Below are 15,070 nucleotides of genomic sequence, written 5' to 3'. Positions count from 1 at the left end.
TTGAGTATGGAACTCGGAATTTTATTGATGGGAGAATAAACAACCCGAAAGTTAAATTTCTGCAAAATATGTGCATCTTTATAGCTAACTGATTGAAAGAAGGGAATGACAACAAAATTTTTATAATCTCCTAAAACAAGAGTGTGACTTTTAGTGTGTTGAGATGAGAATTTTTTAACTGCTTGATTAATAATGTTGGGTGGAAAGCCCCTGTCGATAGCTATTGCTTTTAAATACTTTAGTTCTTCATCAAGGGCTAGTTTGGAGTAAATCATGTCATCCGACTAAACAAAAGTTAGCTTCATTTTATTCCTATGTTTTCCGTGCTCTTCAAGTTTGCTCCTCCAAACTAGGCCTTGATGAAGAACAATTTTGCCGTATGTGTAATTTATTAATTATGTAATCCCCCCATCTTTGGCAAGGGTTTATTATATATCAACTTAGACTATGCCACTGTAATTCTTCAATTAGCATTACAATTCATGCATATAACCAGCTGAATATATTAATATGCAAAATAAACATTTTTAAAAACATGCCTTTTTTAATACTTATATATTTTTTAATAAATTGTGTTTAAGAAGACAGAAAATTTTAGATGCACATTTCATTCATAAATACAGAAATAATCTTTTACTGTAAATGTTTTCAAAATCATCATTTGCATAAAAATCAAATATAATTCTTCTAGTAAGAAATGGCAGAGGATTTCTTTTGAATATTTAAGCTCTCGCATCCCAAAACAATTTTCTATACTTTTGTAACTAGATAATTTATTTTATATTTGACAATAGCAACAAAAATGAAAAGGAAATTCAAGACAACAAGTACAGTACAAAGTCCAAATTAGCGCATAAGCATAAAGGGGAAAGTATTGATGAGGACGGTTTCATTACCCCCGCTTCTCGTAAGCGAGGTAAACCCGTCATAAATTCTGAAAGTGACTATTCTGATGTTGAAATTGTATGTATTGAATCTAATGTTAAAGTCAATAAGAGTAGTTAATCAAGTGCAAATGCTAGTTAAAATGTAATATTAAACAAAATTCGCAATGAAAATAATTCTGATAATGCTTCAAAATTCAATATGGCCACCAAAATGGCGTGCAGTAGCAACATTTCGACCGAAAGGTCAGAGGTTACGATGGTCACCAAGAAAATGTCAAATGTGAACCTTACAAAAAATAAGTATGAAGCTATCAAAGAGTCTTTGTTAGGCTCGAAGAAAGAGCAGCGTACTGCCCCCCCCCCCCCCCCCCCCCGTTTCTACCACTCCTGGCAGCCAGGAGGTTGAAAGCGGAGAAAAAAGTTCTAGCGAGCATGTGAGGAGTGTTCCCCCACTTCCGCAGCAACCTTCTATTCCGGCAATTCACGTTAAATCGAGCAAGCAGTGGAAGATGCAATTAAATTTTTTGCGTGAGATTGCCCCCAATATTCAGTCAAGCTCACTGGACCTTATCTAAAACTGTTCATTTAAACCGAACTTGAGTTCCGGGAGGTTACCCACTGAATGAAAAAAGGCTGGCATCCAGTATAAGACTTGCAGCAGGACCGGCTGATCAATATTGTTATTAGAGGTCTCCCGGTTAAAACCGAGGATGTGAAAGATGAAGTCGAGGCAATGGGCTTTAAAGTGCATTGGTGCGTTCGGCTTACTCAGCCACATTCCAAACATCCAATGCCACTTGTTTATTTACAAGTACTCCTACACCCCTTCATCGACCATCTGTTTGCTGTCCATGACATGTGGGGCACAGCGGTCAGCATTGAGCGTCGTTATCGCGGCCTCAAGGGCCCTACTCAATGCTTTCGGATTCAGGGTTCTTCCACTCTTCGGATGTCTGCACCTTACAAATCCGTTGTGTGAGATGCTCTGGGCTTCTGAATGTACTAGACCCATGGATGTTCCTGCTACTTGCTGCAACTGCAGAGAAGATCATCCTGCCAATTTTAGATTGCGTTTCCCAGGCAATCAACGGACTTGTGGTAACAAATCCACGCCTAGGAATAGGGCCGCTGCCTCGGCAGCTCCATCTCAGGGCACTACAACCACCACGGCAAACGCCGAACCACCAAGACGACCCGCACATACTCGCCCCAGTGATGTTAACCCCCTGAGTTATGCAGCGGCAATAGAGAATGCTACCTACCATAGAGCCAGGATGTGATTCTAGACAGCCAATACTGCCGGTTACTGCAAAAACTAAAGCTGTAACCCCAGCAGTCATTTCAGCAGAGAGTGTCGACTCGGATGATATTTTCGCCTCTACTCTAAAATGCTTAATTGACATCTCCCGAGACCCAGCAGTAGACAAGCATATTCTGCTTCTTGCTTTCAAAAAGGCTATGCCAAAGCTTAGGCAGATTAACGCCTTAATGAGAGCATATATGAAAGTTATATTGAACTTTCAGACTGATTCGGCTAAACTTTCGGCCTATGTCTCCTGTTATATTTGCAGAACCTACAATTTACGGCCTAAAATTCAACTCCCAACATGATATAAGACCTGTCACAAAAAGTTCACTCTCCATTTGCACTTGGAATGCAAATGGTATCTATAATAAGATCCATGAAGTGAGAGATTTCATTGCAAAACGAGATCTTGATGTACTGTTGGTCCAAGAAGAGACCCATTTTATCCCAGGGCGAATTCCCAGAATTGGGAACTGTGACATATACTCGACTGACAGGGTGTCATATGGCTGACATGCAAGTGGTGGCACCTGTATCTATGTGAAGCATTCGATTAAACATCACATGATACCTCCCCCAAATCTGGAACATGTGGAAGCGACTATTATCAAAATTTTTATACAAAATTCTCCCCCCCCTTACAATTGTTTTAGCATACCTTCCCCCAAAAAGAGCTGCTCGTGGAAGGAGTGTTTATCCTGTCGGTGATTTTGATAAACTTCTCACAATCTCAAATCACCTAATTATTGCTGGTGATCTAAATTCACACCATACCGTTTCGTTCTGTCCTAATAAGAACAGGTTTGGCATTAGTCTAAACTCATGGGTTCAGAGCTCTCGTGTACAGATCATAGCTCCTACTGCTCCGACTTACTACCCTGTAAGACGGTCCCCCCGCAGTTCTTGATCTGGCTGCTTTTTATAATGTTTACTTTCGGCATGAAATTAAAGTGATTCAAGAGTTAGATTCTGATCACTACCCTGTTTTGATTACCCTAGATATTCAAAATCGATACTCAAAATTAAAGGAGGAAGTCTCAACAAATTGGGACGATTTTCGGTTTATTTTGAAATGTACAGCTACCCCCCTTATCAAAATTTCCAGCAAAGTGGACTTTGACAGGTGTATTAAAAGCATGGAGTCTTTACTGAAAGAAGCGAAAGCCGCGGCTTCGAAACCTATCACACGTCCAGGCGCTAGGCTCCCGCCGGATACTAAATCCAAAATTAAGTGGCGCAACTACCTGCGAAAACTTTGGCAGAGAACACGTGATCCCAGTATCCGTGCTCAATTTTGCTGACTACAGAACGAGATTAGGTCTGAAACCTGCTTGCAAAAACAAGCGGAGTGGAAACACTACATTGAGTTCCTAACGACTGATGACGGGTCGGTTTGGCGCGCTGCCGCCCGACTATGCAAACGATATAAACACATTCCGCCCCTTGAAATGGCCAATGCTAACTAGATGACTTTTACAGACACTGAAAAGGCTGAAGTTATTGCTGGCAGCCTTGCTACACAATTCAGTCCAAATATCGACGACTACTATAACCATCCGGTTACACAGGAGTGCATACACTCACGTGTTCAACATTTCTTAACACAACCCATCATGCCTGATCTCAGGCCGACTGATCCAACTGAAGTGCTGGAGTTCATCGATAAAATGAAGTTGAAGAATCTCCTGGCATAGATCAAATCTCAAATCACATGATTAAAAACTTCCCCATTATGTATATTGTATGGATAACGAACGGTCTTGATTAACCTTATGCTTAAAAGGTGTCATTCCTATTCCAAAACTGGGTCAAAATTTAAATCTCCCCATCAACTACAGGCCTATTAGCCTCTTATCATCTCTCTCAAAAATATATGAATTTGTTTTACTTAAACGCCTGAATGAATTCTGCCGTGATCGAAATTTAATAATCCCGGAACAATTTAGCTTCCGGCCTGAACACTCCACAGTACACCAGTTACTCCGTGTAGTGGAATTCATTCACGAGGGCTTTCGTAAATGAAAGAAAACTGGAATTGTCTATCTTGACATTGCCAAGGCCTTTGACAGGACCTGGCATGACGGGCTTATTTACAAGTTCATGCGGCTTGGTTTTTCAGCACTAAAACTATCAATTCGTACCTGACAGGTAGATCCTTTCAGGTGCGAGTTCGCCACGAAAACTCAACTCCCCGCCCGATCTGTGCTGGGGTTCCACTAGGAAGTTTGCTCGGACCTCAAATGTTCAACATCTACATAAATGACATACCTAAGTCACCTAATGTCGATCTGGAACAGATGCAGACGACACAGCCATCATGAACCAACACTCCAACACCTCCACGGTAATTTCTGCACTGCAGAATTATCTTTCAAGCCTAGAGCTCTGGCTCGGACTGTGGAAGATCAAAACTAATGTTGCTAAATGTGCTGCCACTTTATTTATCTGAAGTACTTTCACAAATTTACCTAACTTGCAGTTCTTTGGAGAACCAATTTCCTGGGTTCCTACTATCTAGGAGTGATACTTGATTCAAAATTAACTTGGCAACCTCACATTCAAAAAAACAATTTCCAATGCGAAGGTTGTCAAAACCCAATTACTGCCTTTTTTTGCTACAAATAGCAACCTGTCCACGAAAAACAGGATTTTGCTCAATAAATCAATGATAATGCCAATTCTGACATATGCTAGCCCGGTTTGGGGCGCAGCAGCAATTACTAAGAGAAAACATATCCAAATTTTTCAGAACATTATGTCATGGCAAATTTATAAAGCTCCTTGGTTTGTTACGAACGAGGACATTCATAATGCAGCCAAAATTCTCCCCATAAATTGCTTTATAGAGCTACTTTCAGCTAACTTTTTCCAAAAGATTCCTTCGATTGGAAACCCTGTACTCCACAGCCTCCCTGTTTATCATCCGGGCATTGCATCATCAAAAAAGAGACCCAGAGCTATTCTGGAGAACGCATATAATGTGCTTCCTTTTCCCAAGAGGCATTGCTATGGAGACGAGGCGCCTTGAAAGTTTCAATACACTCGTTCGCTTCGCCCCCCCCCCCCCCCCCGCCTGAGTGAATTCGCTGATCTTTCAGCTTCCCTCAGGGTCACTCTCTCTTTGTCCCATAATCGGGCAATCTTACTTCTTTCAACCATAAACGATTGTTATCAGGCTCATCTTTGTTCCCTTCTTAAAAGGATTCTAGTGCAAGGATTACTTAATTTAAATTTAATCTCTTTAAGAGAACTTAATGCTTTTTCATTAGTTATCATAACACTTAAAGTTTATGCAATCTTATTATATTTATAAAAGTTTCTCCTCAGAATCATTGCTGGCCGTGTCTCTTTAACTCGCCTAACGAGTTCCCGCTTTTCCCCTCCCCCAGACCCGAAGCACTTGCGACATGAAGTTTTTCGCGAGTGTTTCCGCTCTCGTGTTGTTAACACCACATGACCATTGATCAAGAAAACATAGATGCTTTTCAGGCCCTTATTCGACACCAAAATTACCAAATTAAGTCCTTCAGTGTTTTTACCTTTTTTCACTATGGAAGGCAGTTACTCTTTTTGTTAAATTAACATTTTGGCACTAAATTTACCTCTTTGCGGAACCCTCTTTTTGTTGATAAAGATAATTCTTTGACGATGTGGGGATAAAGGCTACATGCCTAAGAGCCCTGTAATAGAACCCTTCCTTGGTCCTTGGGTCATTTTTGCATAAAAAGCCCACCAGCGGCCGAGCAATAAAGTCGCTGAACACTGGTAGTTCGGTCCGAGGTTCGAATCCCGCGAACAGGCTGGCTGCATGGGTGTTTTCGTAGTTTTCCCCATGTGTAACATGTATACGAGCTAGTTTCCCTTAGAAAGTCCTCCACGAAGGCATCTCTCCCTTTAGGCAGATAGCCCTCGAGGCTTTGGCGTAATTAAATAACCTAACCTAACCATTTTAGCATAAATTTGTATGATCGGTAATTTGGCTCCATTGCTGCATATCTACTTGGCACACATCTCAAACCGAAATTTTCCACATAGATACAGCGTTGACCTGGCGAATCATTATTTATTATACTTTCCTTTCATCGCGTTTATCAACACATGATAACTTGAGTAATGACTCATGTAGCGATGACTAAACAATTTTTTTATGTTAGTAATTGAATAACAAAGGAGTATGGTACCCTATTCTGTTGACATTACGCTTGGCGATGATTACAGATTTAAGTTACACGCGCTAAAAAATGTTGACAAGGAAAAATTTCTTTCCATATGCTAAAAATAGATTTTGTTGATGATACTCATAGACCCAAAGATTGCATTTAGGGCTATTTGAATTAAGAATAATTGATTTGTTTTTCATATAAACCCAGAATCAGCAGCAGGTCTCAGAATTTAGGACCCACAGAGACTACATCAGGTGGTAAGATATCTAGCACCTGCCCTCAATAAGGCTTAAGTATATGTGGGAAGTTACTTATTCAGAACAGGATTTTGTAAAGAAATGTGGAGAAGTGGTAATAAATGAAGATGATATAAAAGAAATTTTTCATTGTGATGACAATGCTTCTCAATCATTAATCAATTAATGAATGGCGAAATCTGTAGTATGGTTTCTACATCCAGAAAATACTGCTACCAATAGTGAAGAAAGTGACAGAAAAGTTACTGAAAACGAAAGAATTTCGAACGACAAATTAGTCGGAATTCTCAACACAGCAGTTACAGGACTTCAACAGTGTAACTAAACAAGAGATTATGTCTGTCTACAGAATTAAAGAGAAAGGATTAGCACAAAAAACGAAGCAACTTAAACAACTTGCAATGAAAGAAATATTTAATAAGGTAAACAAATAAATATTAAGCTTTTTTTTTGTAAATTTTGATACCCTTTGATCATAAATACTTCATTATTTTATAAATCAATAAATCACGATTTCATATTTTTAATTTTAATATCTCTATATGCCATCTTACTAGATTTAAATTGATGATCTAATATCCGGAATTGCCGGATTTCAGACTTTGTACTGTATTAAAATGGAATGTACTATTAAAACAACCGATATATACAAATAACTATAAAAATAAAAAATCTGAACTATTAAAAAAATTTTTGGGTAAAAGGGAAATAGCTGTTTTGTGATTTTTTATTAAAAAATGTACAAAATATTTGATTTTACAAATATATATATATATATATATACAAATAATCAATCATCTAATATCACTGGTACAAAATATTGAATTACAGTCAAACCCTGCTATAACGAATGAACCTTTTGGTCTCGTCCAATTTTCTTTACACCTATTATTATTTTACTTTGCAACAGCAAACCCCTAAAAAAATGAAAATTGGAATGTAACGAATTGTATGGATATTTTCAACTTTTTTTTGTTTTTGTTTTTCATATTTTTTTCCTAATTTCCACTTAAGCGAAAAAAATTACTAAAACTTAAAATCATCCATGTTTAGAAAGTTTGCATCTACATTAAGGTGGGAGAAAAAAACACTTTTGTTATTATAATTTTTCTATCACTATACCCCGTAAAAGTTGCAATCATCTAACATGCAGAATGAAAAAAAAAATGTTTTCGTATATAAAAATATATCTCATTCATGCATCGCACTCAAAATTTTGAAAAATACTGAAAATTTTCTGTTTTTGCCTTTTTTTTATAATTACTTTATTCACTACTATCAAAATGCAGTTGTTTCTCATGTGAATTTTGGGACATGAGGATCATGATAAAAAGTTTAAAACTTGTAATTTTAAATTTATTATTGTTTACACAAAAGGCTCAAAAACACCATTTGTGGTAAAAATAAAAATAACATTATCTTTTAACTTCTGATATTTTTTTTTTTTTTTTTTTTTTTTTTAAATAAAGAAATGGTAAATATTTATTACTTTATTATTCAAAAGAGTGCACCTTAGTTTTTTGGGAAAATGCCGGCTTACATCTTGATGTAAGGGTTGTTCTAATCAAGCCTTCGTGTCACATACCTTAGATGCTTCAGTCAAATGTTCAATTTCTAGCCTGAATGTGACAAAACTTTGGAAATCCAGTTGCAGCAATGTAAAGCAGACTTTAATACATTTTTTATGTCGTCCTCCTATTATTCCTTAACCCCTTAACGCATTTGCCCGTGTCTCACACGGGCGAAAGTTTCCAGCAAATTTGCACATGCCCGTGTCTCACACGGGCGCCCTTGTATCTCGCATTATTTTATTTCTAATGCTTGTCTGAGATCCGTTCCAGTAAAAATAAATAGGCTAGATTATAATTAAACTTATTTGACATAGATAGCATCACTATTCAGCATTTTTCTTGTGTAAACCACGTGGCGCATTTTGATGATTAGCTATAAGTTTGCTAGGAATTCTTTGCTATAAAGTAGTCGTTTGGTGTGGAAAAGGTAATATATCCATTTTTATTACGTAAATATAATAAAAGTAAGCAGTTAACTGCAAATTATATTACTAAGTGTTTTTGTAATTTAAAAAAAGTTATCTGATAATGAGCGACTCTGACGATGACAATTTTGAATATGCCAATTTATCAGACAGTTTCAGCGATGAGAGTGATGATTTCTTGAGTGATGGAAGTGAATCGGAAGATAATGACAACGAGATTTTGGATATAGCAAGGAATTGGTATCAAATTAGTATAAATCAACCAAACGTTGCACCACCGAGATTTCGATTTGAAGCTAACCCTGGCATGATTATGCAAGAAAAAAAAATAGGTGATTTTTTGACTGAAAATTAGAAATTAATGTGTGCCTTAAGGGGTTAATAATGGAGAAGGAAAGATATTGCAACTGTCCCACTAAATTATGCTGACTGAATTAATGGTTAATAAGTTGTAAATTTTGAGTAAAATATCAATGAGTTCTAATCACTTCAGAGAGTATTAGACCGCCTATGAAATTTTTGCTCTTTTATATTTTGAACCAAAGAAGTGTGTAACAATTCAAAATAAAATATATCAACTGCCTAATTTCAGCAATATGTTTTTCTAAACTCTTATAAAGTCAAGGAATTACCTACTGTCAGCTTGAATGTGAAAGCAGACTAGATCTGCTCCTAAATAATATAATTTTATTTATTATCCCCCCCCCCCCCACAATTTTGCTCTGCTAGGTGATAGGCAAATTTTCCAAGGTATAGTGATAAAAAATTTTTAAAAGGGCTTTTTTATCCCACTCTAATCTACATTCTATCCGTTAAAGGAAAAACTTTCATGTTACTTTTCTTTTATCCTTCCCCTGACCACATCATAGCACTTAACTAAGTGTGAAAAACAATGACTCTGTGAGACACAATCCTAAGAGAATGAGAACATTATATGGTGTTAGTGACCATTCGACCAAAAAACATGAATGGGTTCTCTTATTCTATTCAAATGCTTTGACTGAGTTATCAGTCAGAATTCTAATCAAAGCTGATGTTAAAATGAAAATTTTCAGTTATTCAGGGAATGATCGTTGTCAAATTGTTTTGTCTGAGTATAAATGTTCTCTACATAATGTTCTTTGAATAAGAGTTTTACATTCTTTAAGTCTTTTGCTAGACATAGCATTTTTTTTTTTTTTTTTTCTTTTTTTTAAGTGTGTTGAATCTTTGCTTTGCAAGCATGGATAAGATTATTCTGCAATCTGCATCATCCTGAAGAAAAGTTCTAACTTACTTTTGTCTTCAGAAGTTAGATAAAAATAAAGTCGTCCAATATTTCTGTTGTTCATTATTAGTGTTTTATACTGTTATGGATAACATAATTATGCATAAGGATCAGACTAATGATATTTATGCTCAGTAATTTATGGACTGGAAAAGAATAATCAACTGATTTAATGACTGAGCATAGTAATTATAACTAAATTTTAATATAATTTTTTAATATAATTTTTTAAAATCATATTTAATATTCACTTCTTCTGATAGACAATGTCAACTGCCCCCTTTTTTTAAACATTTTCGTGAGATAATATATTTTTTATAGGATCAGATGCAGCAAACCAAACTTCCAGTCCCTTGAAATTCATTATAGCTGGGTTCATCTGTAATTAATTTCAAAAGTTTATAGTAAATCCAAAGAAGTCCTATATGCACCAGTGAAAGCCCAAAGTTGTGTACATAATTTTCGACTGTGATCTACAATTACCTCATTCGGTGTTGAATCCAAATGAACACAGAAAAATTCATAGCACAAGATATGTTCAAATGAAGCATCAGGAAAGCATTCCTTAACAAGTTTTCTGCATTAAAAAATGAAGCATGAAAAAAAAGGTATACTGCAATAAAAATAGTTATATAAATGTTCTTTTGTAATAAAAATTATATTCATTATTTGTCCTTACCCAATAAAAATATATTCTATATATGTTTTTACATACATGAAAAAATGTACAAAAGTAATTAGTACATATAACAGTATTACTAATTCAATAAATTATTAAACAAAAATTATATAGATTTAAATCATGACTTACTTGTAAAAATTTCCACAAAGGATTCCTTTTGCAGGGAATTTCTTCAAATTAGGATATGATGTAGGCTTAATTAATCTGCCCTGCAAATATTTAACTTGCTTTTAAAATATTCTGATAAACTTTGAGAAAAATCACGAGGCAAAAAATTTTTACATGAAAAATCAGTTAAAAATTTAAATTAAAAATCTTTTTAAAAATCTTAAATCTTCATAAACCAAGTGGATTTTTTAAAAATGGATTATAGTATTCTAATTATCTCTGTTGTATTATGGCATTTTAATAACTTAAAATTTTCTTTTCTAATATGTAAATTATTTTAATATGTATAGCTTCACTAAATATGTTTTTTATAGCACAGGAACGGCACACGTTTTCCAGAAAGCTAAAAAATGTCCTACTTGTTTATAAGAACAGTAATATTACAATTATTGCTGTTCACTGTAAAACCATGGCCATGATGTTGGTTGGTTGATTTTTTTAATGGCACAAAACCTCGAGGGTTATTATGCACCAGACAAACGGTGAATAAAATTCAAGATACACAAACACACTATATCAAATGAATTGATGAGATGAACCTGAAATGCTGATGAAGGCATGGAGAAATGCTTTAGCAACAGGTAGAGCAGGTTAAAAGGAAAATAACTTCAAATCATATGGTAAAAAGAGATGTCTTTTAAAAATCTTATGAGGTTGATGTGGGGGTTTCTTCCAATGAGATCTGTTAACATTTGTTGAGTTAAAATGGTAATCACGTTTTTGACTAAAAGTAGGACAGCAAGTTAAAATGTGATTGACTGAAATGGGAACATTGCAAGTGCCACAAATAGGCTCATTATCTCCTTTCAACAGATACTGATGTATCAGTCTGCAATGACCAAATCGTAGGTGAGTCGGCAGTACATCCTCCTTTAGATTCCCTCTCGGCTCCCAATACTCCACATTAGGTTTTACCTGCCTTAATTTGTTCAGAGTCTGGCATTCCCAGAATTCTTGCCACTTGGACAAGATCTTTGATCTGATGTAATTCTGTATGTCTGCAAAAGGGACATCATTTTCAGTGGTAACTGCGGCAGATTTTGCTGCGACGTCGACGAGTTCATTGCCTTTAATGCCAGCATGGCCAGGCCCCCAGCAGTACACAATAGAATAACCTGGGTTTCTCAAATGGAGGTCTGCCTTTAAAATTTTTAAGACCAAAGGGTGGCCAGTATTTGTATTTATTGAATCAAGAGCACTCAGAGAGTCTATGATGAACTTTCTGCTATTCTGCTTAGAAATAAAGATTAAGGAATCCAAAATGGCAAAAGTTTCTGCAGTAAAGACAGGTGCAGCCTTATGAAGTTTACTACTCTTGATTTCTTTATCACAAACAAAAGCTGCCCCAACATGATCTTGATTCTTTGAGCCATCAGTAAAAATTGCTCTATAGTTGGAGTAACTTTTTCTATGCTCCAAAAAATTTTGTTGATATTGGACATCATTGGTACTGCTCTTCTTCTCCAATAATATTAAGTAGGTGAATATTCACTTCTTGCCAGGGAGCAATACCGAAAAAGTCAAAGCTTTTGGGGTGCAAATCAGATGAAAAATTAGCAACCACCTTCGCTGGGAATCGAACCACAGACCTCTGGAATACCAGCCCAGCATGCAGAACCACTACACCACGAAGGCACGCTAGGAAAGTGGGAGAAATACCTTATATACTCCCCTTTTTAATGAGCGACTGGTCTTTTCTTTAGGGGACCCAGTCGCCAAATCCTGGGTGAGGAGAAATCAACATCTACCACCCTTTTAGTTCGGGCGCCACTGTAGAGACATTAGGATTTTTTTGGAAGGAGGCAAAAATTAAAAATAGCAACCACCTTCGCCGGAAATCGAACCACGGACTTCTGGAATACCGGCCCAGTGTGCAGAACTACTACACCACGAAAGCATGCTAGGAACGTGGGAGAAATACCTTATAAGATGACATATAAACTTTGGACTGGAGATTTTCTGAAAGCACCACAGCAAACACGTAGCGCTTGATGGTGGACTGGATCCAATTTCAGTAAAACAGAAGGTCTTGCTGATCCATAGATAACATAGCCATAGTCAAGTTATGAACAGATTAAAGCTCTACTATAACTGTGGAGCATAGAACAACGTTCTGCTCCCCATGGAGTACTTGCAAGGACTTTCAATATGTTGAGAGCTTTAGCGCATTTTTTGTTTAAATTTAAGATATGCGGAAAGAAAGTGAGCTTTCTGTCAAAAATAACTCCTAGGAATTTTGCTTCTGGCTCAACGTAGATCAAAGAACCTTCAAGATGCAGCTCTGGATCAGGATGTAGATTTCTTTTGCGACACAAATACATGCAGACGGTCTTCTGGTTAGAAAATTTAAAGCCATTGTTGTTGGAACACTTTATGATTTTGTTTAGAGCAATTTGAAGCTGTCTCTTAATGTATCTCATATCTTGACCGTGACAATAGATCATCAAATCATCAACATACACGGAACCATGCACTGCAGGAGGAAGTTCTCTTGTTCTCTTGTAAGGAGAAATGGAATTAATTTTCAGGCTGAAAAGAGTGACACTGAGCACCGAACCTTGGGGTACACCTTATTGTACAAATACTTGGGAGAGCAACGAACCGATCTTAACTTGGCCAGTGCGGTCCTTCAGAAAGTTTTGAATGAAAATGTGTAAATTACCTCGCAGCCCAGTGCTATAAAGATCATGAAGAGTTCCATGCCACCAAGTTTTATTGTACGCCTTTTCCATGTCAAAGAAGATTGAAACAAGATTTCTTTTTGCAAATGCATTGCGTACTGCGGTTCCTAAAACAGGGCATTGTCGAGTGAAGATCTTCCCTTACGAAAACCACTTTGGTAAGGCGATAGGCAATGGTTATTCTCCAGATAGTAGGTGAGACGGTGATTTACCAATTTTTTCCATGATCTTGCAAAGGCAGCTAGTGAGCGATGGGGCGATAATTTGAAGGATTTTTCGCCTCCTTGCCGGGTTTTGCTATAGGGATTACAAAGGCCCTGCATCAGGCAGTAGGAAAAATCTTATTATAAAGAGCGAGAAAGCCCACTAGAGATTCATATGGCAAATGCTTTATCATCAAATAATTTATTCCATCAGGACCAGGGTAGATCCTATGAGTGTGAGAAATTGCGCTTCTTAATTCAAACATGGTAAGATCTTTATTATAAGAATCTGTGTTAGGATGGGAAAAGTCGATTTGAATCCTTTCCAAGCGCATGTTTGTGGACAGAAACTCTTCTGAGTCATTGCTGCTGCCAGATACAGCAGCAAACGTATCACTAAAAGCATTGGCTATTTCTTCTCTAGTGTTTATCACCTTTCTGTCTTTTTCTAGAACAGAGAAGAAATAATCATTATATAGTCTAATAATCATTATATAGGCTTTGCGAACTCTTTCCTAAACCTGCTTGCTAGACACTGAGGAGGTAATAGTGGACGCGTAGGCTGCCTATGATTTTCTCTGACTTTACCGTCTCACTTTTCTTTCATTCACCTTAGCTTTTTTAAAGGCAAGAAGATCTGCCACTGTTGGATATCGGTGAAAGATATGCCAAGCTATCTTTTGCTGTCTCGAAGTTTCATCATAATCATTGTTCCACCAGGGTTTAGAGAGCTTTGGGAACTTTGTCGAGGACTTCCGAATACAAAGATCAGCTGCTTGTACAATGGCATCAGAGATTATTTTTACTGCTACATTAATCTCCACATCTTTTAACATTTCTTCGGTCAGCACAGCACAAGATGCAAAAAGATTCCAATTAACTTTATTATAAAGTAAGCGTGGTTGTCTTGAGATCTTTGATTTCCCTGTAATATTTACTATGACTGAGAAGTGGTCACTATCGTAGAGATTCTCCCCTACACTGAAAGAGCACAAGGGTAGTAGAGCTGGAGAAAAAAAAACAGATCAATTGCATGAAATATTCTAGTCGACTGATGAAAGTAAGTGTATTCTCCATTATTAAGGAGACAAATAGAGTGATCTTCCATTAATTGTTCAATCTGCCGGCCCCTTGAATTAGTGTCCCGACTTCCCCATAATGTACTATGGGCATTGAAGTCACCTAAAATCAGAAAAGGTCCTGGGAGCTGCTCTATTATTCTGTCCAACTCTCACTGATTTACATGCTCATGTGGGGGTAAATAAATAGTGTATAATGAGATTGAGAATAGTAAATTAATCTGAACTGCCACAGCTTGAAGGGAGGTCGTCAAAGAGAGAGCAGTGTATGGGTGATTGTGGGAGGCAATAAGGCCCACACCACCGCAAGCACGATCCCCACACAGGTTGTCCTTTCTTACTGTGGTATATCTCAGTATCTTAGCATGGGTGCTTGGTGTT

General features: G+C 36.8%; 1 protein-coding gene across 5 annotated transcripts in view; it reads right to left on the bottom strand.

The window, feature by feature from the left end:
- The window catches only part of HPS1 (Hermansky-Pudlak syndrome 1 protein), a 133,554-nt gene that overhangs the window by 13,997 nt on the left and 104,487 nt on the right, over positions 1-15,070 (bottom strand). For 2 of the 5 annotated variants that reach the window (XM_035372423.2, XM_035372429.2), the window contains 2 exons: positions 10,688-10,767; positions 7,323-10,453 (listed from right to left, as the gene is read on the bottom strand). In XM_035372423.2, the coding sequence (XP_035228314.1) occupies positions 10,276-10,453; positions 10,688-10,767 (258 nt within the window). In that variant the 3' untranslated portion in view covers positions 7,323-10,275. Of the gene's footprint in view, positions 1-7,322; positions 10,454-10,687; positions 10,768-15,070 lie in introns of those variants that run through there. The other 3 variants (XM_085817254.1, XM_035372424.2, XM_085817255.1) reach the window with 3 other exon arrangements.

The sequence above is a fragment of the Stegodyphus dumicola genome, chromosome 5, assembly GCF_044657685.1.
Source record: "Stegodyphus dumicola isolate Sdum_Otavi_A_Nest chromosome 5, ASM4465768v1".
Taxonomy (NCBI): Eukaryota; Metazoa; Arthropoda; class Arachnida; order Araneae; family Eresidae; genus Stegodyphus; species Stegodyphus dumicola.
Note: the sequence above shows the minus strand (reverse complement) of the source record. Positions and strands in the feature narration are given on the sequence as shown.